Here is a 24799-nt window from a genome sequence, read left to right on the forward strand (position 1 = left end):
TTCTGCCTATCCACCATTCCCCTAATTAGGTTTGTCGATGCCTTCTAGGGTCACGGCGACTCCAATCGAAGGGCGGTGGCTCACCCTTTCTCCGATCAATACCTTTCTCACTTTTTTCCTTTAATTTTTTTTTAAAATTTTTGCTGAAGTGGCATAACACCATTTATTGATTAGACATCGTTTTCCGTTAAATAAGTAAAATGGATGGAAAATAGCACAAATGTCTAACGTGATAAGAAAATCAAATTTGTGCCTTTTTTATAAAAAAAAAAAGTTGGTATCAAAATTTAAAAGGGATTAATTTTTTGGGTCATTAATCTGAAGACAATTTTCATTGATGAGACCCGTAAGATTGTCCACCGTTTATGCACCACGTCCTTTCCCTGATTTATTGATGATGAAAATGAAATTTGGAATTTTGCCCTTTTTGGATGGATGTGCCTAATGCACGTCGCGTACTGCCAAATCAGAGAATTTATAAGTGTTAGAAACCACGAGTGGGACACAGTTAAACTGCACTTATGTTCTAATTAGAAAAAAAAAAATGCACATGTGAGGGGCTTTTAAATATAGTGAATGGTCAAACTCACATAAAATATCTCGCGGTTAGAATCAAGTGGACGGCTGAGGGAAATTAAGCTTGGCAGAGAAAAATGTGATAATGTTATAGTGAAGAAGAGAAAATTAAGGAGTTGCTGTCAATCCAAAAATCTTCTAACCAAATGATATAACTTTCCACTCAAGATTGTATAAGCACGATCTTATAGCTCTATCTCTTCTTGGATTTGCCCTCTTTGTAGAGTACATTTACAATTTAATGCTCAGTGCAACTTTGCTCGTTCGATATGTCCTTACTTTGTCGTGCTTTGTTAGAAGGCATGGGTCATACACGTAGAGTGTAGGAAGTCACCTGTTAATTTTCTTTTTGCTTTTCCCTTGAACAATAATGAGGATCATTTATATATCCACGGCAAAAATGTAAATAAGGAAAATGCCCATCCGGATACACTTACGACCTGTTAGCTACGCGCGCCAAAATGAAATTAAAAACCATCATTCTACTGCATTTTCTTAGATGGAGATACTTATATGAATTAAAAAGAGCATTTCATTTGGAGAAAAATTTCTTTACAACATATGGAATTTTCATTCCTTCAAAAAATTGAATGAATGCTCATTTCATTATTTCTACTAAATTTTACATATATCATATATTATCTTTTATTTTTATATATTTAAATATATGATATATAAACTGATATCATGAAAAATAAGTCCATCTAATTAAATTTAATCATTCATATTCTCTAGTTAAATCTAAAAATAATTATTTTTCTCTCAATATAATTACATTCACTATACAAAAATCTATTTTATTCATTTTTATTTCATTTCATTCTAACGTACCAAACAAGACCTTATTACAATTCATTGTATGCTTTTGTGTCTTATGCATATGAGTTGTATACTTTTTTCTACTTAATTGAGAGTACACCATACTCTCCACCACATCGCTTTAAAGAGTAGTACTTAACAATTCTTTATACATTCGGCTTGTGTGCTCCCCTATAATACATGTCAAAATGTGCGCCCGTTTTACGCATGGCTTGCCATATTTTTTGCGTAAAACTTTTTAAAAATATAATTAGTTTTCAAAGATTTTTAGATATGTGTATGAGTTATTTGTAATGATTAATATATTAATACTATCCTAATGGGAGAAGGATATTTTTGGTATAACTTTTAATTTTTCGAAATACTCATACTTCTTATACTTCAATTTATAAGAGTCATTGGATTACAGGCATGATTGTAAATTTAATAAAATACTACTCACTTCTTCCCTTCTTTTTATCCCCCTCTCGTTTCTCTCACTCCCTCCTCCAAATCCAACTCACGTGCTGCAATAACCAATTTTTTCCCTAAAAGATATTTTAATGTCATAGTATCATAATTTATTATAATATCTATTAATCTTTTATAATGAAAGTAGCGCAAATTTAGTCACAGGCAGAGAAATAAAATATAGGACCAAGATAACCTTATTAACGAAATTAAATATAACCCGTGTATAGCGAGGACGTTCATCTCGTGAAACTAGTTGAAAAATTAGAGAATGAGAGAGAGGGAGAGTGGGAGAAAGAATAGCAAGTGGGAGGGTGATTAAAAGACAAATCTAAATTACTGATTTGCCTTCAACTTCTCCATAATTCGATGATTGTTAATTAATTTTATTATGGACCAAAGTGGAAGGGAATGTTACCTCATTCTTCGTCCTCCCATTTGAGATATAAATATAGATATTGATACGAAAAAACATTAAAAAGAGAATGCTGGGAACAGTAGAAGGCCCATCCTAGGCCCAAGGTTAGTCATTCCGACTCAGATGGGCCAATTAGGCTTCATTCAGATATTGGGCCAGGCCCTGCCCATCTTTGGACCGACCTAATATAGGGCCGGATCAGCAGTTCCTTTTTTTTTTTTGGGTTATTAAAAAAGGAAAAACGTTTCTTGTGCTATATCTCTAGCGTTTCGCCATTTCTGGCGCGGCGCGTTCCGTTCCGCTCATAGAATAAATAGCGCCAAGTTCAAATGCGTCACTATGAGCGAATTCCTTCTCCCGTTTTGACCCCCTCGGATAATCATCATCGCCGCTTCTTCAGATCAGAGGACCACAGTTAACAAAGGTAATCGGCACTCTTCCTCTGATCCGTTTTGAGTAATTGATTTGCAGGGTTAATGTTCTAATTGATTGTGTTGCAATGTTTGCTAAAAGTAGGGCTGAAAAATTTGACTGAAGTTAATTGGGTAGTTGCTGAGGTGATGGTGGAGTTCATCAGCTGGTCTTGATTGATTGTCTTTGGTGATTGGGTTGTTGCAAGTAGAATATTGTGTGCAGAATCAGTCTTTATCCTGGTTAATTGTTGCTGATGATGTCGTGGATTCGATTTGCCTTTTTCATAACAGTGTTTTACTGCTTTTGTTTTGCTAGAATACGATATGGCTATACCGAGAGGATAGCATATGCACATTTGTTTACCGGTTTTAGTTAATAGTATGAACTTATTCTATGCAGCTGACCCTACCAGAAAATGCTTTGTAAGTAATACCAACTGCAGACCCCGACTCAGATGCAAAACGGGGAAAGCAATTCGCATGATGCTTTATCACATCGCCAACACATAATTGTTCGCTAATATGAGTTGATTGTTTTAAAAAGCAACGCCAGTTTCTGAACTTCTCTAATGCTCTGATAGAAGAAGAACGAATAATTATTAATTTTTCCATTCCAAAGAATATCATTTTGGTATACAAGAAATGGCTTTTATACCACATTTTCAAAATATGCTCACTGTCAGACAGCTTCCTTTCCGTTGGAAATCGATCTGTCTTCACATGCTTCATTCTGGCACATGGGTAATCAAAATGCTTCCTTGTGCTTTTCCTCAGCTTTTCATGCTATTCTTGAGATTCCGCACGGTCATCACAAGCTGTTGCCTCTCACCTTCTACCTCGGCAAATCTGAGACTAATCTCCGAGTATCTCTCTTCCATGTCTTTCAGCTCTTTCTCCATGAGTTTGTTCCTTTCTTTGAACACTTTCAGCGCAGCCAGCAGCTCGTTAATGTTGCAGTTGTCGTTCGTGTTTGAAGTGGATTGTTGGCTTCCTTTTTCTGAGCAGGCTTCTTCTTGCCTGAAGAAAGAGTGGAAAATGCTGAACGTAGAGGCATAGACTATTCCGGATGATATACTTAAGCTTCATAAATATTCGGTTATCCCCAGAAGGAGAAAAACTAAATCTAACAACAAAGGTAAATACATACCTTTTGAGGGATGCTTCACTATCTCCGCTGGCAGCACTTTTGACCCCCTGCATATGAGTGTCATGATTTATGGTGTCAGTCTGTTTCCAATGGGGACATTACGGAAAGAAGAGAGGAATAATTTGATAATTAAGCTGATTATAGGGTTATTCGATTAGATAAATGGCTTTTATATTTCTGAACTTTAGGGAGTGTAAGTGGCTACTGGGTCAATATGTAGCCAGTAAGAACGCATTCAAATACGAGATTGTCGTGAGTAACAAACCTTTTTAGATTTATCGGCTGAAAAGTTACACAATCTGAGATGTGCCATGCTCCTCTCTAGTTCTTTAATGATGTCTTTGAGGCCATCTTCATTTCCCGATGACGAGGCTGAAGCTTCAGCGCTGCTGTTTAGTCCAATCTGTTCCTGTCAAATGAAGTAACCCTTTCAATCCAGTATCCAGAGCAATTAGGATTAACATTTTTGAAGTTTCCCGTTGTAGAGTCTCAATAATTCTCATAATAGGAAACTAACCTATAAGACTATGCAGATATGCATGCACACACAAATCATAGGAGACTAATGAACTTACCTCTTTTTTGACCCCTTGAACTAAACTAGGCTGCTATTAAATGCTACAATCAACTGTTAAAGTGAAATGAATACCTTTAATAGACCCACTTTCCCCTTCAAAGTAGCAACAGCATTTTGATAGCAATGGGATGAATTTGATTGCTTTTGGTTGCAGTTGTTCATCAATTTTCGCTCGGTTATAGTATTCTTCTCTTCTCTGCTCCTCAACTCACTCTGTAATTTGTGGATTTGCTTTCTCAAATTCTCTTTCTCCACTTCTTCCTTCAACAAGTTCTGCTTCAGATCATTTTGCTGAGCCAGGAGACTTTGAACTTCTGACTCCAGATTTTCGAGCACCTTTTCCTTTTCTTCCTTCAGCGACCTCATAGAAATCAGTTCCTTCCCCGCTTCTTCAGCATCCTTCTTCACTGAAGCAAATTTTCTCTGCAAGTCATCTCTTTCAGCATTCCATCTCTGTATGCGCATCTCCCTGTCGGCTCGTTCTGTATCCTCTCTCACCTTCGCCATCTCTTCGCACTGTTCTTTCAACTCACAGTTCTCAGTTCTCAGGTTTTCTATTTCAGAGCTGAGTTTCTGTATTTCCATTGAGAAGGCCTTGCTTATCCGTTCGTTCTCTTGTTGTGAATGCTCAAGTTGCTGGGCCTTGCTATCTAACTGAGCCGACATCTGTTCTATTTGCATCGCTCTGGAAGCAATTTGATCGTAAAGATCTCGCAGTTTTACCGCATTCTGATCTGTAACTAATCTTACTTCTTCATTGGCTTTCTGAAGCATCTCTTCAAGAGTTCTTTTCTGTTGACGGAGCTCGTCAGATTCCGCTACTGCTTTAGCTGCCATCTTTTCATTCTCATCGAACTTGGAAGTCATTTCTACTGAGAGCCTTTTAAACTCTTCCTGAAGTCTCTCAGCTGCGACAGCATTCTTCCATCTGGTTTTCCTCAATGCCTCCTCTGCTCCTATCGCCCTCTGCTCCTGTTCGATTTTGGCCCGAGTCATGGCGTCCAACTCTTGTTCAAATTCACGAGCTTGCTGATCCATTTCTTTCTCGAGGCCCCTGAGCTGAATTTCCAGTTCATTGATGGAAATCAACGATTCAGAGAGTTCTTCTTCCTGCTTCTTGACTACTTCCTCTAACTTCTCTATTTGGGCCTCACGTTCTCTGATGCTGCCTCTGCATCTCGGGCATTCCATTTGCTCATTTAGATCTTCTTGTAGATTCATTTCTTCCAGTTTGGTTGAGATATCAGCGTTTTCTCGCTTTAAGATCTCCCAGTCAAGGGTAAGTTGTTCCAAGTGCGTCTCTAGCTCTGCCTTCTGTTTCTTGCAGACCTCAATCTCATCAGACAGTTCGACTATCTTTTGCTTCAGCTTGCTGACTTCAACACCATCATGCCCTTCAGATAGTTCTTGCTGCAAGCGGGCTTTTCCTTCAGCATTCATGTTGTACTTGGATTTTCTCTTCTCAATCTCCTCAAGATCCTTGTAGTTCTGTATCTTGAGGGAAAGGCTTGATATCTCTCTATTTTTCTCCTTTACCACCTCCTCGAGATCTGCGAGTTCTAGAATTAACTCGGAGTTTGAATCTTGTGTTTTCTGCAGCTGTAACCGGAGGTTCGCCTTCAATTCTTTTTCATGATCGAATTCGTATCTTAATTCATCTAGTTGAGCCTTCGTCTCCTCATTCTCAATCTGTAGTGCTCTCAAATTTTCTGCCTTTTCATAATCTAATGTAGGAGACTGAAGTTCTTCGCACTGTTTCTTCAGCATATCTCTCTCCTCCTTAAGGCTATTGACTTCCATTGATAAACTCTGACCCCTTTTGGTCTCCTTGACAACCTGTTTCCTGAGAGATTGAAGTTCCAGTTCGGAGAGCGTCGACTGCTTCGTCAAAGTATCTATTTCATTCTTCAGTTTCTCGATATAATTATTTGGAGATTCCCGCAACCTCTCTCTGGGGACATGTGCATCACCATTGTTCATTGAGTCTCCAAAACTCCCATCAGAAGCTGAACCCAATGACCACTCGGTCTGTGATCTTCTATGCGTGTTGTTCTTTGTCAGCATTGTGCCAAATGATCTCCTTGGAGGCCCTGAATTTTGCTTGGGAACTGCTTCAACTTCTCCTTGACCATTCCATGGTCCAAGGCTTCGTTCCAAATCTTGTTGAAAGCTCTCATCAAACTGCTCATCCTGCAAAAGAGTGACATAATAAATAAGAAACGATTAGGCCCTATAAGAGAACACATCAGGGAACATCGTTTTTATTTCTTATTTGACATTCAAGGGACCTTACATCAAGATAGTTATGCTGGCTATTATCATCTGTGCTGCAATTGCTCAGTTGATTCATCAGGGATTTGTCATTGGTGGAAATTGGATCTCCATATTCTTCCAGTTCTCTGAAATTGTAATTCAACTCAGAATGCATATTTCCAGTGGGAAGCAAAAGAGAAGATATGACTTATCAACTGTAAAGGGATGGGTTTTCACCATCAATATTGAAAAAATTACCTTTGATCAGCACCCTGCATATTCTGAATTGTGACCTGCATTAGGAATAGCAAATGACATTTGTGTTACTGGTTTGCAGAAGAGAGAATGGGAGGGAGGGAGAGAACAAGGATGGGAAGGAAGGACGGAGCTAGCTAACATGTAAAATTGCACCAGAATTTGCAAACTTCAGGGGCAGAGAGAGAGTCACAGGTTTAGTTTCCTCGGCAAAATCTGCAAAGTCAATCGAGGCTTCCCCGAGAAATCCTGATTTCGACGACCCCTGAAGAATTGCATCAAATCCAATCAGTGCAAATCTAAATTGGATATTTGAGTTTGACTGATGCTGGTGGACTACTACGTACTGCTGACACGATGAAGTGGTAAATCTTCTCATGGATTTTCCCCGTCTTTGACTCCCTAATGAGCTTCACAGTTTCATAAACAGGATGCTCCCAGGCACAAGTCCCGTCCTGAACCACGGCTTTCTCGAGTTTCACTGTCGGCTTTCCCGCATTGTCCGGCATCAGAGATACTGTTAAGGTGGGCTTCTTCAACTTGGGCACCTGATCGTGAAACCAAAAGACAAACTAAGAATTCACCTGGAATATATATTCTGCCATTTACTGGATCAAACTGTCATCACCAAACTTTCCAGATCTTAGGAACAAGACACCCATTTCGGGTTCTTTCTTTTCTCCGCAATGGCGTTTTGTGCTTGTTCGTTCGAGAGACAGTACCTGAGTTGCCTGAAACTGCAGTCTGAACACAGCTTTGATCTTGCTCTTGTCGCTTTTCCATGACTTAAACATTCTTCTCCCTCTACAAAATGCAGTCACTTGCAGATGCTCAGAAGAAAAGAGCCTCTCTCATCCAAGGTACCACTATGTGCAGGTATCTCTGCAAATGGGAGGTGAGTGTGCTGAAGGTGAACGTTAAACTTTGGTAAAAAATGAATGAGTGATTGATATGGAGGCTTCAGTTTAGGGATGAGATCACCAAATCACAGCTCTTTCCTTATCGGTTAATTAGTTTATGGTGCTAAGAGGCTAATTGAAAAAAACAAGATACCTCTCGCCTGGTGACCAAGAGATCTCAGGTTCGATATCCAGTGAGATTACCGTGCCCCTTTATTAGATATTTAGGATTTCTATTTCAATGCACTAGACTCATGGGCCTCCTTTGTAACCGAAAAAAAAGAAAAAGAAAAAAAAGAAGGGAAGAAGATACCTTCCGTTCATTGGAATAAAGGAGCTTTAATAATGTCATAAATAGATCTATACGATTCGATGTGAGAATTGTGTATAGGGAGGGATGGAGGGAGGGAAAAGGTACTTTAGTATTTGTCTGAGTAGGAAGTTTCTTTGCTTTTGAGCAGGCATGTTTTGCTGTCGTTGGGCTTGCAATTCCGGTCCTACTCTTTTATGGCGTGTCTCCCACACCCTTCTTTTCCTCCTTTCAAGTCGAGCGAAAGGGCGTGGTCGGGCGAATTTGTCCGTCATAGTCCTCCGACAATGACATAACTCCCTTTCAACCTTATGCCTATCTCCCATAAAACTAGGTTAGATCTGGTAATCGGGTCAGGCACACTGGGGCGTCTCTAAGGCATCGAGTTGAAGTCCTACTTAGCAAGGGACTTATCGGATTTGATGCTGGAATGCTGTTTGTGGTCCACTGATGGGAGGAGAAATATTACTGCAGTCATCAATCATGGAGAGAAAAATGTGAGGGAGGGTAGATATATCACATTTAATTGGGGTTTATTATTAGGTGAGACTCGAGTGCGTGGTGTGGAAATTTAGATTATTGGTGTCACCAACGACATTGTCCCACCAGTACTATTATTAAATTGCAAAGGGCTTTTGGTTTCTGTCATTCCTAGTTCAAACCATAGAGTGCTTAAAACGATGAGCTGCAGTACTCGCATGGATCGAGAGTAGTTGTTCGCGTATTGTCGATAACTCACCGTTCTTCTAACTCCCGATCCCGGGCGGCATTTTCATGCCCAGTGTTCCTTTCTCCCCGAGGGAAACAATGACGGTGTATATGGTGCATGTGGCGCGAGATAAAACTGGGGCCACGGACTCTCATCTCATTCATCATTATAAATTTCAGCTTTAACAGTTGGGGTGGTGCCTCAGAATCCCCACCATATACTGCTTCATTCTGATCTTCGCTTGCAAATTCCAGTAATGCAATGCAATGCACACAAAAAGATTCACTACTTAGTATGCATATATATATATATATATATAAGTAATGGTGAAATGCTGCCTCTGCCTTGTAAATGAATGCAGCTTGCAGGGACTGACTGGGGCTCAGGTCAACCCACCATTCTGCTCAAATTGCTCGCTCTTTACTGTGGGGCACATGGCTTCATGTTCCCTCTCTCTTTCACCTTATATACATACATATATATATATATATATGTTGGTAGGTCGATTTAATAATTAACTTGTATAGACAGTCTGTTTCGTGCTTGGCAATTGATTTATGTAAACCAATCATACTGAAAACATGCATTAGATAATTGTATCGTATAAGTCTACGATACATGCAGCAGGTAGGTACTTGAGCCTTGGAAGTCAATTGAGGATTCCCCGGGGCCACTACATTAATTTCTTGGCTGATAGATACGTACGTACTTTGATTAATTCTTCACTTACTTATGGGGATAATGTTTAATGTCGTATGTAGACAGGATTGTATCTGTTTTTGATCGTCGGATTATATGTCTGCGGTGAGCTTTTTCACTTTGTAAAGGAGAAATCAATATGCCGAATAGTAGAGATTATCACCTTAATTAGTACCTCAAAATCAAATCCTAGTATAAATAAATTCTTTAATGTAATCCGACAAGGTGGAAGCATTATTTATCTAATTAAAGAACCTCTCCTATTTCCAATTCCGACAAAATGAATGCATATCTATCTATCTATAAATATATATAAGTAAAATTTACTCCCACGACATTTAATAGGGTTATAACTAATGGATTATAATTGTCAATTTGCTTTATCTATTAATAATTTTTATAAAAAATTCTTATATTATTTTAAAATTTGAAAAAAAATACAAAAAGGAGTTTATATAATGTAAGAGCAAGCTCCTGCAAACGAATACAACCTAAAAAATTGTTAATCAAGAAGTGATAGTACATGCAAAAATTACTTTCTAGATAAAATCCAATCCAATACATATATTAATATCCATATAATTCATCTAATATTTTTATTACAAATGACAATGCATGGTATTATAAATATGACAAATTTAAATTTTCAAACTAATATAATCTAAAAATTAATAATTAAGAACTGATAAACGTAGAAATCGTTTAATGTATAAAATTCAATCTAATATGTAGATTAATATATATATATATATATATATATATTTAGCTAAAAGTATTTTTATAGAATGACAATGTATAATTTCATAAATATATCAAATTTAGATAAATATTGTTCAAATTATCAACATAATAATTCATTAATTAAAAGGTATAACAAAAAAAAGCACAAACTTTTTACATTTTAACAATTCTATCACAAACTTTTTTTCCTCAATCTAAAAATGTACAAACTTTCGATTTGATAGCAAATATAGTACAACGTCAAATTTTCCGTTAATTTAGACGGAAATTGTTGATGTGTAGGTCGAGTGGGATCCACCATTTTTTTAAATAATAAAATCATTTCAGAAAATAAAAAAAGAAATTAAAAAGAAAAAAGCCAAATCGGGGAGGTTCTCTCGATTCCAAGAGGTGGTGGCCGGAACGATTGGGTTCCCCATCGCCCTCTATGGTCGTCAACGACCCCAATCGAGATGTGGTGGATGGCGACGGCCCCCCACCGTCAGCCACTGCTCTTCCTCCCCGATTTTGCTTTCTTTTTTTTATAAATTTCTTTTTTTTTTGAAATAATTTTATTATTAAAAAATATATGGTGGGTTCCACTCGACCTACACGTCAGCAATTTTCGTCCAAAGTAACAGAAATTTGACGCTGTACTAGAATTATTATCAAATCGAAAGTTTGTTCATTTTTAGGTTAAGGAAAAAAGTTTGTGCTAAAATTGCTAAAATATTAAAATTTTGTGTTTTTTTTTGTTAAAAAGCAAGTTTGGTTTGCATAAAATATTTTTATTAATAGAAAAAGGTTATTATTAAAATGCAATGGATAATTCATATAAAAATAATAACTGTTGCACGGGATAGAATATTAGTATTATATGATATAATATATGTAATGCAATAATTAGAGGTGAATAATTGAGTAGTTTGATCTGATCTTTGGCAGTGGCAACACTTGTCTTCACGTGACTTTAATTATTATTATATAACACATCAATGTTTCGCTTCATGTGAATTCATTAATGCATACGCATTTGATTATTTATTATTCATTATTATTGTTATTATTTATTGTGAAATTCAAACTCCTTAACGTCCTTTAGACTTGGATCTGCTTCACAGCTCCGCTGTCTTGTGTTCCCATTTAATATTTTTAATTAAATCATCATTAATTAATTAATCGGTTGGGAGGAACTTTTATTCTTAGCCCTTTACGATTGGAAAAAAACATAGAAGAAGGAAAAATGTAGTAATTTAAGATTTATTCAGAGAATAAAAAAGATTAATATATAAAATAGACGAAGGCAAAGGGTTATTTTTCTAGGGAAGAAGCTATAGTATGAACACTACACGTCTGTGACGGGAATCAATAGGTTTTAGATTCGATTCTTGACAATGAAAATACATTATGATTATCCCGTTAATATTATATTTATACAAAAGGGCCTGTCAATTGGGCCAGTTTGCGTCTTATAGTAGAACTTTCACATTGGACTGGCTTCTCTGGTGGAGCCCTATTCATATCCGGCATCATTTTAAAGAGCTGGATTTCAATCGGCCCAAATTCTAGTACGAACCCTCGATAGATGCGAGTGTCGTAACTTTCATCCAAACCTAAGTACGACTGATCCAATTCTCTCAATCCATTTCTTCATTGCTTTGCATCTGTATATGTATCTATATATATAAATAAGTACACACATATACCAGATGGGCAAATTATATGTACATAGGGCCAAGACTCCAATTCACTGATGGGGCTCCGAGACAGAAAGATTGGCCCAGGTCTGGCCCATTTTCTGTATATGGTTAAAACTTAAGGGGCCCAATCGAGTGATGTCACTGATGACTTCAGTTGAGAGAGATGGCTATTGTTGGCTACGCTCAGCCCACGTCGAAGTGAAACGTGGGGCCCGACGATATCCCGTCCTAGTCTGTGTCGTGTGTCCCGTCCCGTGGAATCAACACGACACAGTCCAAAACTCTATGAGAGTAACTATTTATTTTCTCAGTGTAAATTTCCTATCAATATGTATATCTTAAAATTTGATGTAGACTTCACATGTCATGTTATATTTTACGTAAAATTTCCATAGGAGGTAAGCTTAATCATAATCGATTCCATCTGCTCGTGCCTCTAGGTAATACGCTTCATGTATCTGAATCTTGTTATTTATACTGACAGTTTTTTTTTATTAATTCTGATATTATTATCATGTTTTTCTTTTACCAGGACCACAATCTTACAATCCAGATAGTGTTTGTATGATATCATCGATATTTTTCAGTTACGAAAACATTGCCTTGCTTGGGACCTTTATGGATAACCTTTACATTAATGTATGGTAGGTAGAGAGAGTCGTAGCAAACTACTAATTACCTGCTATGCATGAATAGACACGACAAGGATGGACTAATCGAGTAGAGTCCATGACTAGACGAGATAACCTTTTACATTAATTGATGTCGTGACATTGTTTTTCTTGTCTAGAGGTAATAGATACACCGTGAGACAGTTGAATTCTATGGATTTCATGTCGAGAATCGATGTTGTCAGCTAGAGAGTAACTGTTGAGCTTCACAACATATGGTGGCGATATGGTCTAGTAAATCGTCACACACCACGACCAACGGACAACGTATACATATATGTCTCATCTCAGGACGGGATCGTCTATTGAACATTTTGTTTTTCACGTGAAAAGGTCACGCGCAGGAAGAAACGTAGAAAAGATATAAAACGACGGCAGCCATTATATATATTACATGCTTTCCTATCTAAAATAATTAATGTGAGTTAGTTCTAATGATTTGATATTTTATTCTCTTTAAATAAAATTTTAAATTTGAATTTTTTGAATAGAGAATATCTATGTCACAAGTGCTTTATCTCTTATTAGACGATTAAGCTCAAACTAGATTCGTTGAGATGGATTGAGTTTTCGAAAATAAGGATGCACACAAAATGTATATATATATATATATATATAATATAATATAATAAATATAATAGTCAAGGGAGGAATTTCACGTGGAAATAGGAAACAAAGTTGAGGAGACCGACAAGGGAGAGCCATATGTACCTACCCTAATCTTCCAGTCCTGTCCCCGTGTTTGTGCATTCGTGTATATACACGAATCATACATGTATATATATATCGTCGGCTATTCAATTAGCTTAGGTTGAGGAAACCATCGAGTTGACATCAAAGTTCTAGAGAGAGAGAGAGAGAGAGAGAGAGGAAGAGAGATGGGGATAGAGGTGGATGCAATGCCGGTTTCTTGGGTGGTTCACTTCCTGGCCATCGCCGGAGCAGTGTTGGTGTTGGTGTGGAACCTCCACTTCCGCGGTGGCATCGCCTGGGAATCCTCCGACAAAAGCCTCATCTTCAACGTACGTACGTTTTAATTAAGTAATTACTTTCTACCGATTAAACCTTCGATGATTCTGAATCGATTCCGAAGAGCTATGGTTTTTCTGAGAACACAAAGCTGCAATTTCCTCTTTTCTTCATAGCGATTGACTGTTCGGAAACCAGAACACACCAGGCCGGCATCTCGGTCTGTTCCAATGAAACATTGCGCTTGCAGAAATTGTTCTATTCTTTCATCAGAATAACCGGTTTAATTTATTTTTATGGAAATACAAGTACGCGTATATTGCAAGGAAGAAAGTAGAACCGAGGAAGGAAGAGAATATATATTTTCACTGCCATAATTCAATATTGGAAATTTGGGGATTTGATTTCATTTTGATTTTATTATCTTTTTTCCACCCTTTAAATATAGTACATATTCCGTGTCTCCACTAATATGACATCAGATGCCACTTGCACATTTGCATAAATTCTATTCTCTATTCACATTTTATTTCCAGTTTAAATCTATTTTTTCAGCATATATATAATATAAGTTATTTATATTTTTGGGGAAATTGACATTTTCAACTTTTTTTTTGGTTATACAAAAAGTGTTTTATATAGCTAGTTGTACTTTCGTCTTCTTTTTAATCTCATCTCATTACTTCAGGTAATTAAAATTCAATAGAGTAATATGTAAAAAAGAGAGTGATGGAAAAGGAAAATCGTTATCCTTATCCTTTAATATGTCGTTACAAATATCTTGGAAAATCTATTATAATTAACGGCTATCTTCTTGGTATTGATTGAACTAATATATGTGTTTGTGTGTGATATTTACATGTATGATATAAAGAAAGGTAGGTGGGCTAGTAGGAATTTTAGTTGGCTAACCAATATCTCGAATTCGACTAGAAGTTGTTCGTATTTAATTTACGGGAAAGAAAGAAAGAAAGAAAGAAAGAAATTATCTATCTCGTTGAGTGAGCCACAGGATCAGGAGAAGACCTACCTACCTACCTACCCTTCAATACTGAAAGTTTGATGATGATTTATTCCAATTAATTAATATATAATAATAGTTGCACAGTTTATTTGATCTTCTAATTATTAGCTAGCAAGAAATTAACTTATTATTGTCTCAAATAAATAAATAAAATAACTAGAAATAATAATTCTATTGGAACACGTGGGACAATATTAGTTGACAAGAGAGATAAGTGCCAGGTTAGCGTAGATACTTATCCACATTGGACGGACTTCGTTTGGCTTCGATTGATCATGAAATTGATTGTGTGGCGTGAATTCAGTGAACGAAGTGATAGATCTGACCCCAATTTTAGCACTTTTGCTCCATTGTTTCTCTCCCACGCGAAGATTTCAAAGAATTTTGTTTGGTACCTCACAAATGCGTACGATATATTCTTTCCTATATATATACATACAATTTTTGTTTTCTTCTATTTAGACTTCTTGTTCCCCTTTTTATTGAATATATATATATATATATATATATAATTGACTGATTGTCGAGATATATGCATATGATTAAACGACGCTCGGTCTTTTCTTGGTAGTTTTTGGTGGTAACGTATCCTAATCAGTCTCGAATATTCCGCCTTTTTTTCTTTAATTATTATTAAAACGAATCTTACTATCTCTCTTTCAATTCCCGTTTTTTTTCTTCATTTTATAACCTTCCAAAATGTTTTATGCGCGAAAATAACCAATTAATAGTTATCCACCATTTCCGAGTGTGATTTCTGTGTTTCGTATAGTCTGCCTAAGGCATGGTAATCCTTACATTCCATTATAAATGGGGGTTTTTACGTTATATATTCTATGATTATATCATTTTCTCAAATCTATCACATATTTTAAAAATTACCGAAAAAGACTTATGATTTACGTCTAGTTCCAAATATATCATGATGTTAATTTATCCGTTAATAAAATATAAGTTGGCCAAAAAACTATCTCATAATTTTAAATTTTCTCAAATCTATGCATGGTTTAAATTTTTTCTCAGATCTATCCCGAGTAAAAGGTCACAGTAGCAAGTATGGACCCACTTATGTTCAACGTCAGCAATACCTTTAAAAATTGACGGGCAAATTGACGTCGGAATAGATCTGAAATTACAATGAAAATCATGAACTTTTTATGTAATTTTTAAATCATGAGATATATTTGAGGAAATAGTTAAATCATGTTATATATCACATTAAAAACGCTTATAAATATGTTAAACTATAATTATGTCATGATGATTCATTGATCTCATCAAATTCGTCTTTTTTGTCTGACCTCTCCAACAGCTCCACCCCGTGCTAATGCTTATTGGGCTAATCATCATTGGAGGCGAAGGTAACAAGAATTAATTTTACACAACCTTTACATACATTAACATACTTTTTTAATAAATCCATAGCTACTTTGTCATGATTATCAATAATGCATTAAAATTGTGTACTTAATTTCAAACGTGCAGCTATCATCGCTTACAAGTCATTGCCTCTGAGGAAAGAGGTGAAGAAGCTTATACATCTTGTGCTTCATGCCATTGCTCTTATCCTTGGAATAATTGGCATCAACGCTGCGTTCAGATACCATAATGAGAGCTCAATCGCGAATCTTTACAGCCTGCACTCCTGGTTGGGCATCGGAGTTATCGTACTCTATGGCATTCAGGTACCAAATTCATGTTTATTTAGTAAAATTATGTATATGTATGTTGTGCATGCAATTTTAAACGTATAGATACACATAAATGAATGCCTATGTAGCCATTATATTGGTTTTAAACTCAATCCTTAGTTGATTTTTTCTCCAGTGGTTGTATGGGTTTGTGATATTCTTCTACCCGGGAGGTTCGGGGCCGGTTAAGGCTGCATCGCTTCCCTGGCACGTCGTCTTTGGTCTGTTTGTGTACATTCTGGCCGTTGCCACTGCAATACTAGGGTTTCTGGAGAAGCTCACATTCCTCGAGAGCTCGGGACTTACAAAGTATGGATCTGAGGCCTTCCTTGTCAATTTCACTGCAATCGTTACGATCCTATACGGGGCATTCGTTGTAATAACAGTTTTTGCTCGAGGCCCCCCTGCCGAAGACGATCATAGCTACTCTGCTATAGAAGGATGATACATATATAGTTGTGTCTCTGTTTTAATGCGTAGCAGAGTGTATTTTTCCTGCTCATCCGTAGGGAAATGTGATTTTTCTTTTTTCTTTCAATTTTAGTTTTGGGAGACAAATCAAAATTAATTTGTCGAATAGCGCTGCGCCATCAGGTAGACATCGCATGCAATCTTTGTTTGTAAGAATAATATTAATGAATATTCCCATGTGTGTATAGATAAATATATATATATATATATATATATTATTTATTATGATCGCTCGTTATATTAATTCGAAGGGTGATTCTACTATGATAAGCGTCAACATTTACATGATAGTATACAAATTTCTTCCATTATGTATTTTCAACTTTTTATCATTCATTTTCCCATTATGTTTCTTCCTATTTTATAATTCATTCATTAATTTTTTTACCAAAATTCCTCATTATTTTCATTGTTTTAATTTTAATTAGCTCTTGATTTGACCAATAAAAAAACTACTCATACTACAAAAATAAGAAATTTTTATAATCTTTTATAATTCAGAATGAATTCTAAATAAATAAATAAAATAATATTTATAGAACACCTTGCGTAACATAGGAGCAAATTCTTGAGAGTATATAAGAAAGTTTATTTTCGTTACTTATTCAATTAACTTTTTGAACGGATATGAGTCTGATCACTTGAAAGACTAGTGAAAACATTATGGTGCGTTTGCATTCAGAGTTAAAGTAACTTTGATTTTGACTGTGGAAAAAGACAAATGAGTTGTGATTATAAATTTGACTCGGGAAACGTGTGTTTTTGTTGTGTAGTGTGTTGAGTTAAAGTTAAAGTTAAAATTTTTGAATTGAGAAATGTGTGTTTTTGTTGTGTAGTATGTTGAGTTAAAGTTAAAGTTAAAATCAATTGTTTGGGAATCCAAATAGGGCAAGGGCTCCTTCGACATGGGCCCCTTCGACATGCCCAATCGAGCTAAGTTACAACTTTTACCGGTGTATAACTTGCATAAAATTAGTTCCTCCAAAAGTATTAATTAATTGATTAATAAAAATAAAAACGGTAAATCACAATGATAGGCAACTCTCAATTGAGGAATGATCAAACGCTGTCTCATTTTTCCCCAAAACAAAAGGCGGAAGTTTTTCCCCAGCACAAAACTGACGATACGAGAGAGAGCAATTATAATTTCCCTTAAAAGCCTGCACGTAAAACACATATTGGAGAAATTATGAGAAGATAATAGGAAGGTGGGAGAGATTATAGGAGAAAATTATTGATAGATATCCCTAATCTAATAAGAGGTTTAACTTAATTTGAAGTACTTTTTTCGAATTAGGATTTTCTAAAGTCGGAATTGGTTTTTCTTTTTCATGCTTATGACATATAACAACCACTGTACTATTTTTTTAACACTGTTTTAAATTTTTATTAACGACTTTTTTTTTGTTTATTATCTATCATCAATATATAAAGCTTCTTAATTCATTGTAATCGTAAGAGCAATTCTCTACGTTCAATCATATAGTAAAAAAATAAAAAATATATTATCTTCTATAAATCTGGTCATCAATTGCTTTGTAAAAGGCCATTCAAAAAATATACTAGGCAGAAAGAAAAAACTCAAACTGACATAACGACAATTGCTCAAACTGGCCACGATTACCTCTCACTATAAATTCTCCTCCGACTTCCTATTATGATTCTCGATATTTCTGAAAAAAAAAATTCACATTCTTAAGTGAATGAAAATACGTACAAATACGATTACCCCAAAACATGTATAAAAACTCAGATTTTGTTCTCTGCATTCACATTTCTCACCGATCTTGCTTCAATTTGAAGAATTGTTTCTATCAATTCAGTAGTTTTGGTCCTTTTACATTATTCCAGTTGATGGTGCCTGCAGTCGTTTCATCAGTCCACTCGGATGAATTAATTATATATTGGTGACAAATTCTACTTTCTTTTTTCTTTCTTTCAATTCAATTATTGTGTCTTAGGTTCTGTATCGGTTTTATATATGTTCTTTTTCAATTTTTTGATTTAGCTTTATCCAGTGCTTCCTCTTAGTAAAACAACAAATGTAGTATAATAATTTAATAAATAGTTATACAAAAATATAATATTATTTGATGTATACATTATAACATGTAAATGAAAGGAATGAATATCGAATAATATGATATAGCAATACGACACAATTAGATAAAAAAATTTAAAAACTTCATTTGTATCATTATTGTATTTAAAGATATATTTTTAGTACTAAATTGAACGAATTGATATTTTCTAACATATGCAATTATATATATGCATAACAAATAAGTTCCATAAAATTCTGCGCTTTGTGTTGTTGTATACTTTTTCTCAGTTTAATTCCAAGACTTTTTGTAATTATACCATTTATCATCATATTAAATTTGGATCACTTACACAACCCCATCGGTCATAGACTCATAGCTTCGCACTTTAACCTTTTTCACGTTTTAAATTAGTTCATAAGTAGCTCAAAAGATCAACTAATTTTAGTAATTTTAAAATCGTCAAATTTTTATTTTGATTATATAAGTATAGCGATTTTGTTACTTACACCCATATCAAATTTCGAGAACATATATTTTTAAATTATAGTCCATTCCTTTTTTCGTTGTACTCTGATGATCAAGTTAATTTGAAGGACATGTACAAGACATAATGATTAGAGGAATAAAGATTAATATCATATAATATATATTTATTTATTCAACTTGTGGGCAGCAACTTCCCTAGTTGCAGGCAAGTTGATTGATCTAACAAGAAAATATATAGAAAAGCTTCTCCAAGAAGCTTTGCTCTTGTATAAATAGAGCACCTTCCTTCGGTGAAAGGAACAAAGATAAAAGGGAAGATGCTCAAAGAGAGAAACACTTCTCAATGATAAGGAGGAAATGCAGTGAAATTAGAGGGATGGGAGAGCACGAGAGGATGCTCTAAATATTCTTAAAAAGATGTACTCGGTGTATGTAATACCGAAGTCTGATATATGTATCCACATACTCCAGATAAAAAAGAAAAAGGACTATTAAGTATACTACAATAAGAATATTTAATATTATACATGGTATATTTGTTAGCTCGAAATTGCCACTTATATATGCATGGTCTAATACAATAAATATATATAGAATAATATAAGAAAATATGAAAATACACGTCGAAAGAGTTTTACTTAGTGAATCGACTCGGCTCGACTGGATTAGTTGAAACTCAATTAAGCTTTGAGGTATTATGATTCACACCCACTACCAGAACAGTCACGTTTATCGCTGGTAATTCGACTTATTCCTCAGTAATCTCGTCTTTTTAAAAAACCAACCTCTCTTCTAGATTCTGTCACCTTTTATTGTTTTATTTGATTTTTTGGAGGATTGAACCAATAACCTCTCCCCATGCCCCGTTCTCCTCCATGACAATCTCCTTAACCATTAAGTTGCAATTAGATTGTTTGTCATTCCCCTACACTTTATTATATTTATATTACTTGAAATTGTATTTTCATATACATATAAAAGGATAGATTGCAATATTAACAAACAACCTGCACACAAAATCACAAACAAAATAGAATTGTCTTGATAATAACTATTTCCATAATACCATTGAACCCAACATTCACCGGTGATCTACAAACACAACTAAGAAGGATCAACCTCTCGTTTCCACAACCATACATCGAAAACAACGTAAGTCTTAACAGAAAATTATCCATACCATAATATAACATAACACAACCAACATTGTTCATAACATAACATAATTTATTCAAACTCCCAACATAAGTCATAAGAATTGAAAGTTCTTAAACAAATCATCGTCGTCTTCATCTCCACCGCCTTCTTCTTCTTCCCCGCAACAAATTTAAGAAGTTCTTGTTGCCTTTCAAAAAGGCCCCTCAAATGGGACATCTCGCCGCTCATTTCATCGTAGCATTGGTCGCTCATCCTGGCCGTTCATCATAGTGTTTTTCTTTTTTCAATTTACAGCTCAGTAAAAATCCGCCTGTAATCCATCAGTAATCCGCTGGAAAATTTCCTTGCTAATCGCGGATTTTTTAGTAGAGACCGAAAAAAAAAAAATATAAGCAGTATGATTGATTTATATATGATAAATGGGGAACCCAATTCTTGAATTATATAGGACGTACTTGGAAGAGAAGTAAAATGAATAACATCTTCAACAAAAAAAAAAAAGCACAAATGAATTAAATAAAGAAAGAAAGAAAGAAGAACATTGGGAGGATCGAACATTTGAACTAGCTACGAGGTTTATAATTGAAGAATTAATATAAGTTTTGGTGCATGTCTATTCTTTTCAAAAACAAAAAGGACGTTGGCACATTAACTGATGAATTCTTTCGAAACAATTATGGATTTTGGCTAATGATTGAGGAATTTTGTGCAGGCCTCACGAGAAGCTATTTGCAGCCGGAGCTCAGCCTTTACAGGTGCCTTGTTATCGTTCTCCCATGCCCCGAATGCAGAATCCCTCACTGATTATGCAAAGTCCACAGTTGTATATAAATATCAAAAGTGGGAAGGTGTTCATTAATTGGTTCTTGTCACTTTCTTGCCACGCTTTAATTAGAGACATTCTCTTTTCTATCTTGACTCTCGCGAGCCTAATATCCGAAGAGAAAAGTTTCAAAATCTTAAGATACCATCATACTAAATGTATCATAAGATTTTGTTGGGATTCAATAAGTGGTCCAATTCAAATCTTTTCTCTTCAAATGTCGTCCTCGTGGGAGTGTAGGCAGAGAGAAGAGGATGTCTCTAATCAAAGCTTGGAAAGAAAGCGAAAAGTAGAAAGAGGTAAACTAAGTAAGACGAGAACCAATTATCGTTTTCTCACTTTTTAAACGACGGTGGACTTTGGCTGAACATTGAGGAATTTTGCGCATGGCTCACTTGAAGTTGTCCGCAGTAGGAGCATGGGTGAACAGCGAGAAGGCATCTTTAGTTGTCATGCACTTTTTACACGCCGAGCATATAGTATGTGTCTCATTCCTTCGAATTAATTTTTGGGAGCCGTTTTGGACATTGCCGAGTAAGTGGACAAGATGAAGAACAAGATGGCCCTCATCCACAAAGCCATAGAAGAAAGAGGAGGGCGATGACAGAAGCGGATATGTCTGCAATATGAACGGACCAAGGGGCCTTCTCAGGTGAAGCTCTCCCCGTGATCTTCTGAGCTGGTGGGGATTAATTCTAGGGTTCGTAGTCATTTTTATTTTTGGGTAAATTTATTGCGAGATTCTCACCGGATTGACAAGAGGCGATACAGACTTTCTACGAACAATTATGCATCTAATATTTTAAATTTAGAGTTTGAATAATATCATAGAGCAATTATTAAAACGTATCACAATTAAGTTACCTTGTGCCAAATGAATATTTGAAGAAAATTTTCAATAAACTGTATAGTTTTCTTTTGTAACTATCTTCTGTGTACAGCAACAAATGACTGGAAATGGTGAGCACAAATTTTTTGTCATCTTCTGTCTCCTCTTTTTGTCTTCCTACTCGATCACCCAATTCGATCGGACCCTTAATCTATCTTGCTATAGCTCCCAGAAAAAAAATGAGCTTAGGCTATGGCAGAGGAGCCCAAGAAGGTGACCAATCAGTTCGAGGCCCCGAAGTACCTAAACGAGGAGAAAACCTTACCCCCCCCCCCCCCCCCCCCCCCCCCCCCCTCCCTCTTCCAACAGAAGTGAAGCCCGTGAAGGAGCCTGTTATTGCTGCTGTTGAAAGTAATTTCTTTTGAAGACTCTACAATTTAATTTTTGTAATACTTTTCTTTAATTATTATTGAATTTTAGTATTATCTGGTTGATGAGAAATCAGAGAGAAGAGCAGTGTTTAGGCTTTTTTATTGGAGAATTTAATTTGATTAATCGAATTCCAAATTTAGCTCAGCTGTTTTATTTCATTTAATTAAGATGAATTAGTAGCTGCCGATTTCCTATATATTTGTTGTGTTTGCTGCTGATGGTTCATACTGCTTGACTTCTAACAAATTTACCTGAAACACAGCAAAAACCCTCATGTTTTAATAACATTGCACAAAGTCTTATTATATAATGTTTTTTTGTTGGTAGAGCCCCATGAGTCTGCTGAGGAGAGACGAGCAGAAAGTTAATTTGGCTCACCGAGGTATAAATAGTAGCTAGCTAGTTGTTTAACTCTCTGGATATATACAATCTTTACAGTGATGCATGGTACGTATCATAAGATTTAATTTGTTGCAATCCGATAAGCGATGGATCAAGTTGGACTCTTTTTTCTTCAGATGTGGCGCTTGCTAAAATTGAGATGGAAAAGAGAATGTCGCTAATTAGAGCGTGGGAGGAGAACGAGAATTCCAAAGTACTAAACAAGTGAGACGAGAACCTACCTATGAGCACTTTCTCACTTTTGAAATGTAACTGTTGGATATATATTGCCTAATTAATCAGCAAGGAACTCTGTGCAGGGCCCAGAAGAAGCTATCCGAAACCAGGGTACAAGAAAACAGCAAGAAGGCCTCCGTAGAGGCTGAGCTGCAGCAGATGAAGGTTGCTTATTATTGCTTGCTTTCTTCATATATGTTCCATTCATTCAATCACATTTTTTGCGCCATTGGAGATGTTTGCATGATGACTTTGAGCTTCTTCATGACATTTATTCTCTAAAAACAAGGAAAAACTAGGGAAGCAGAAGGCTGAGTACGAAGAGTAAATGAAGAACAAGGTAGGCAGGTAGCCCTCATCCACAAAACCGCGGAAGAGAAGAGGGCGATGAGAGAGTCGAAGCGAGAGGAGGACCTGCTCAAGGTCGGGGAGATGGCTGCAAAATACCGTGCCAAGGGAGCTCCCTGAAGACGAAGGTCCTTGGGATCTTCTGAGGAGGTTCTGAACATCCTAGTCGTCCTAGCTTGTGACCACCAAATCGTTATAAAATAAATGTGCTTTTTATAAATAATTTTTTTTATTGTTTATTATTACCTACTTTTTTCTGCAGTAACCGTGAATTCTTTTTCAGTTCTTTTAAGCGGTTCGCTATACATACATATACTAATTAGAAAATAGGTAGCATAGAGAGATCTCCAAACCAAATTACGTGATCGATGTGATTAATTAGTTAGACAAATAAGATTATGAATAACCTAGTGGACACTATATTAATATTATGCCTTAATTATCCGCCTATAACCAAAGATCAGCTCGCATTAATCGTGATCGTCCAATACGGCTGTCAAGGAATGTAGAAGGATCCAAGGTGGGGCAACATGTAATGATTCGAATCAGAAGTGTGGCATGAGTTTCCCTCCACCTAATAATTTACAAGAGATCCTTGTTTGATTGAGTCTGGGCATTTTGAAACCAACTATATAAAATATATAAAAGTTGGGGTTAAATCTACGCTTGTATGAACTTCAATAAAAAGGGACAAGTGGTATAATAACGTACCGTCATGTCACTTCCAGAAGTCGATAAGACGTGCATTCATAGAAGGTCTAGATACATACTTCTAATTTTCATTTATAACTAGTATTCTCCTATTAATATTTTTATTAGATCTATTCACATTTTTAACAATAACTTTTCTTATTAGTAAAAATAAATGATTAATTTGAAACTCAAAACGGTAATCTTCAATAATATTAGACTAAATATAAATGATTAAATAAAAATTTTGCAACTAATTTTCTTATACAATATGAATTATATATCAATTGATGATCAATATATTAATTTATTACGGATATTCTTTTCATACTTTTACTAAGTTAAAAATTTATTTTTCTCTAAAAAATATTATTTTGTAAGATTTTAATTTTCAAATGTTAGTTTTTTTTTAATGAATCATAAGCTTATAGAATTTGTGATAAATTTTAAGTTTTCAAATAACTTTAATTTCATTAAATTAGTGGCTTGTTATAATCTCTATCTTTTTTGAAAATTAAATAAATAAAAATTAATTGTTTCTTTTAGCGTCCTATCTTCGTATCATAAAGTTGCATGATTTATTTAAATTTTTAAATAAA

General features: G+C 35.5%; 3 protein-coding genes across 3 annotated transcripts; 2 read left to right on the top strand and 1 right to left on the bottom strand.

The window, feature by feature from the left end:
• Positions 1–3256: 3256 nt before the first annotated feature.
• On the bottom strand, positions 3257–8208 carry LOC116206214 (myosin heavy chain, non-muscle). The gene is made up of 10 exons (XM_031539025.1): positions 8121–8208; positions 7631–7790; positions 7256–7456; positions 7051–7173; positions 6912–6946; positions 6694–6799; positions 4473–6590; positions 4089–4232; positions 3824–3870; positions 3257–3693 (listed from the first exon to the last, which is right to left on the bottom strand). The coding sequence occupies exons 2-10, from the start codon at positions 7700–7702 to the stop codon at positions 3447–3449; spliced, it is 3093 nt and encodes a 1030-aa protein (XP_031394885.1). The 5' UTR covers positions 7703–7790; positions 8121–8208; the 3' UTR covers positions 3257–3446.
• A 5076-nt stretch (positions 8209–13284) lies between these two features.
• LOC116205256 (transmembrane ascorbate ferrireductase 1) lies at positions 13285–16996 on the top strand. Its single transcript, XM_031537793.1, has 4 exons — positions 13285–13638; positions 15922–15970; positions 16095–16294; positions 16437–16996. The coding sequence occupies exons 1-4, from the start codon at positions 13495–13497 to the stop codon at positions 16743–16745; spliced, it is 702 nt and encodes a 233-aa protein (XP_031393653.1). The 5' UTR covers positions 13285–13494; the 3' UTR covers positions 16746–16996.
• A 4393-nt stretch (positions 16997–21389) lies between these two features.
• LOC116206168 (remorin-like) lies at positions 21390–23775 on the top strand. The gene is given in 7 exon segments (XM_031538961.1): positions 21390–21935; positions 22338–22523; positions 22872–22926; positions 23063–23150; positions 23246–23327; positions 23452–23502; positions 23505–23775. Coding segments are annotated over 5 exon segments (396 nt in total). The 5' UTR covers positions 21390–21935; positions 22338–22523; positions 22872–22877; the 3' UTR covers positions 23631–23775.
• The last annotated feature ends 1024 nt before the right edge of the window (positions 23776–24799 follow it).

The sequence above is a fragment of the Punica granatum genome, chromosome 4, assembly GCF_007655135.1.
Source record: "Punica granatum isolate Tunisia-2019 chromosome 4, ASM765513v2, whole genome shotgun sequence".
Classification (NCBI taxonomy): Eukaryota; Viridiplantae; Streptophyta; class Magnoliopsida; order Myrtales; family Lythraceae; genus Punica; species Punica granatum.

Bases quoted from the DNA above. Each gene is read 5' to 3' on its own strand.
- LOC116206214 (XM_031539025.1), bottom strand. From the start codon at position 7,702: ATGTTTAAGTCATGGAAAAGCGACAAGAGCAAGATCAAAGCTGTGTTC. The intron at 7,457-7,630 runs GTACTGTCTCTC...TTTCACGATCAG, and splicing joins TGCAGTTTCAGGCAACTCAG to GTGCCCAAGTTGAAGAAGCC. The intron at 3,871-4,088 runs GTTTGTTACTCA...ACTCATATGCAG, and splicing joins CAGCCGATAAATCTAAAAAG to GGGGTCAAAAGTGCTGCCAG.
- LOC116205256 (XM_031537793.1), top strand. From the start codon at position 13,495: ATGGGGATAGAGGTGGATGCAATGCCGGTTTCTTGGGTGGTTCACTTC. The intron at 13,639-15,921 runs GTACGTACGTTT...CCTCTCCAACAG, and splicing joins ACAAAAGCCTCATCTTCAAC to CTCCACCCCGTGCTAATGCT. The intron at 16,295-16,436 runs GTACCAAATTCA...TTTTTTCTCCAG, and splicing joins TCGTACTCTATGGCATTCAG to TGGTTGTATGGGTTTGTGAT.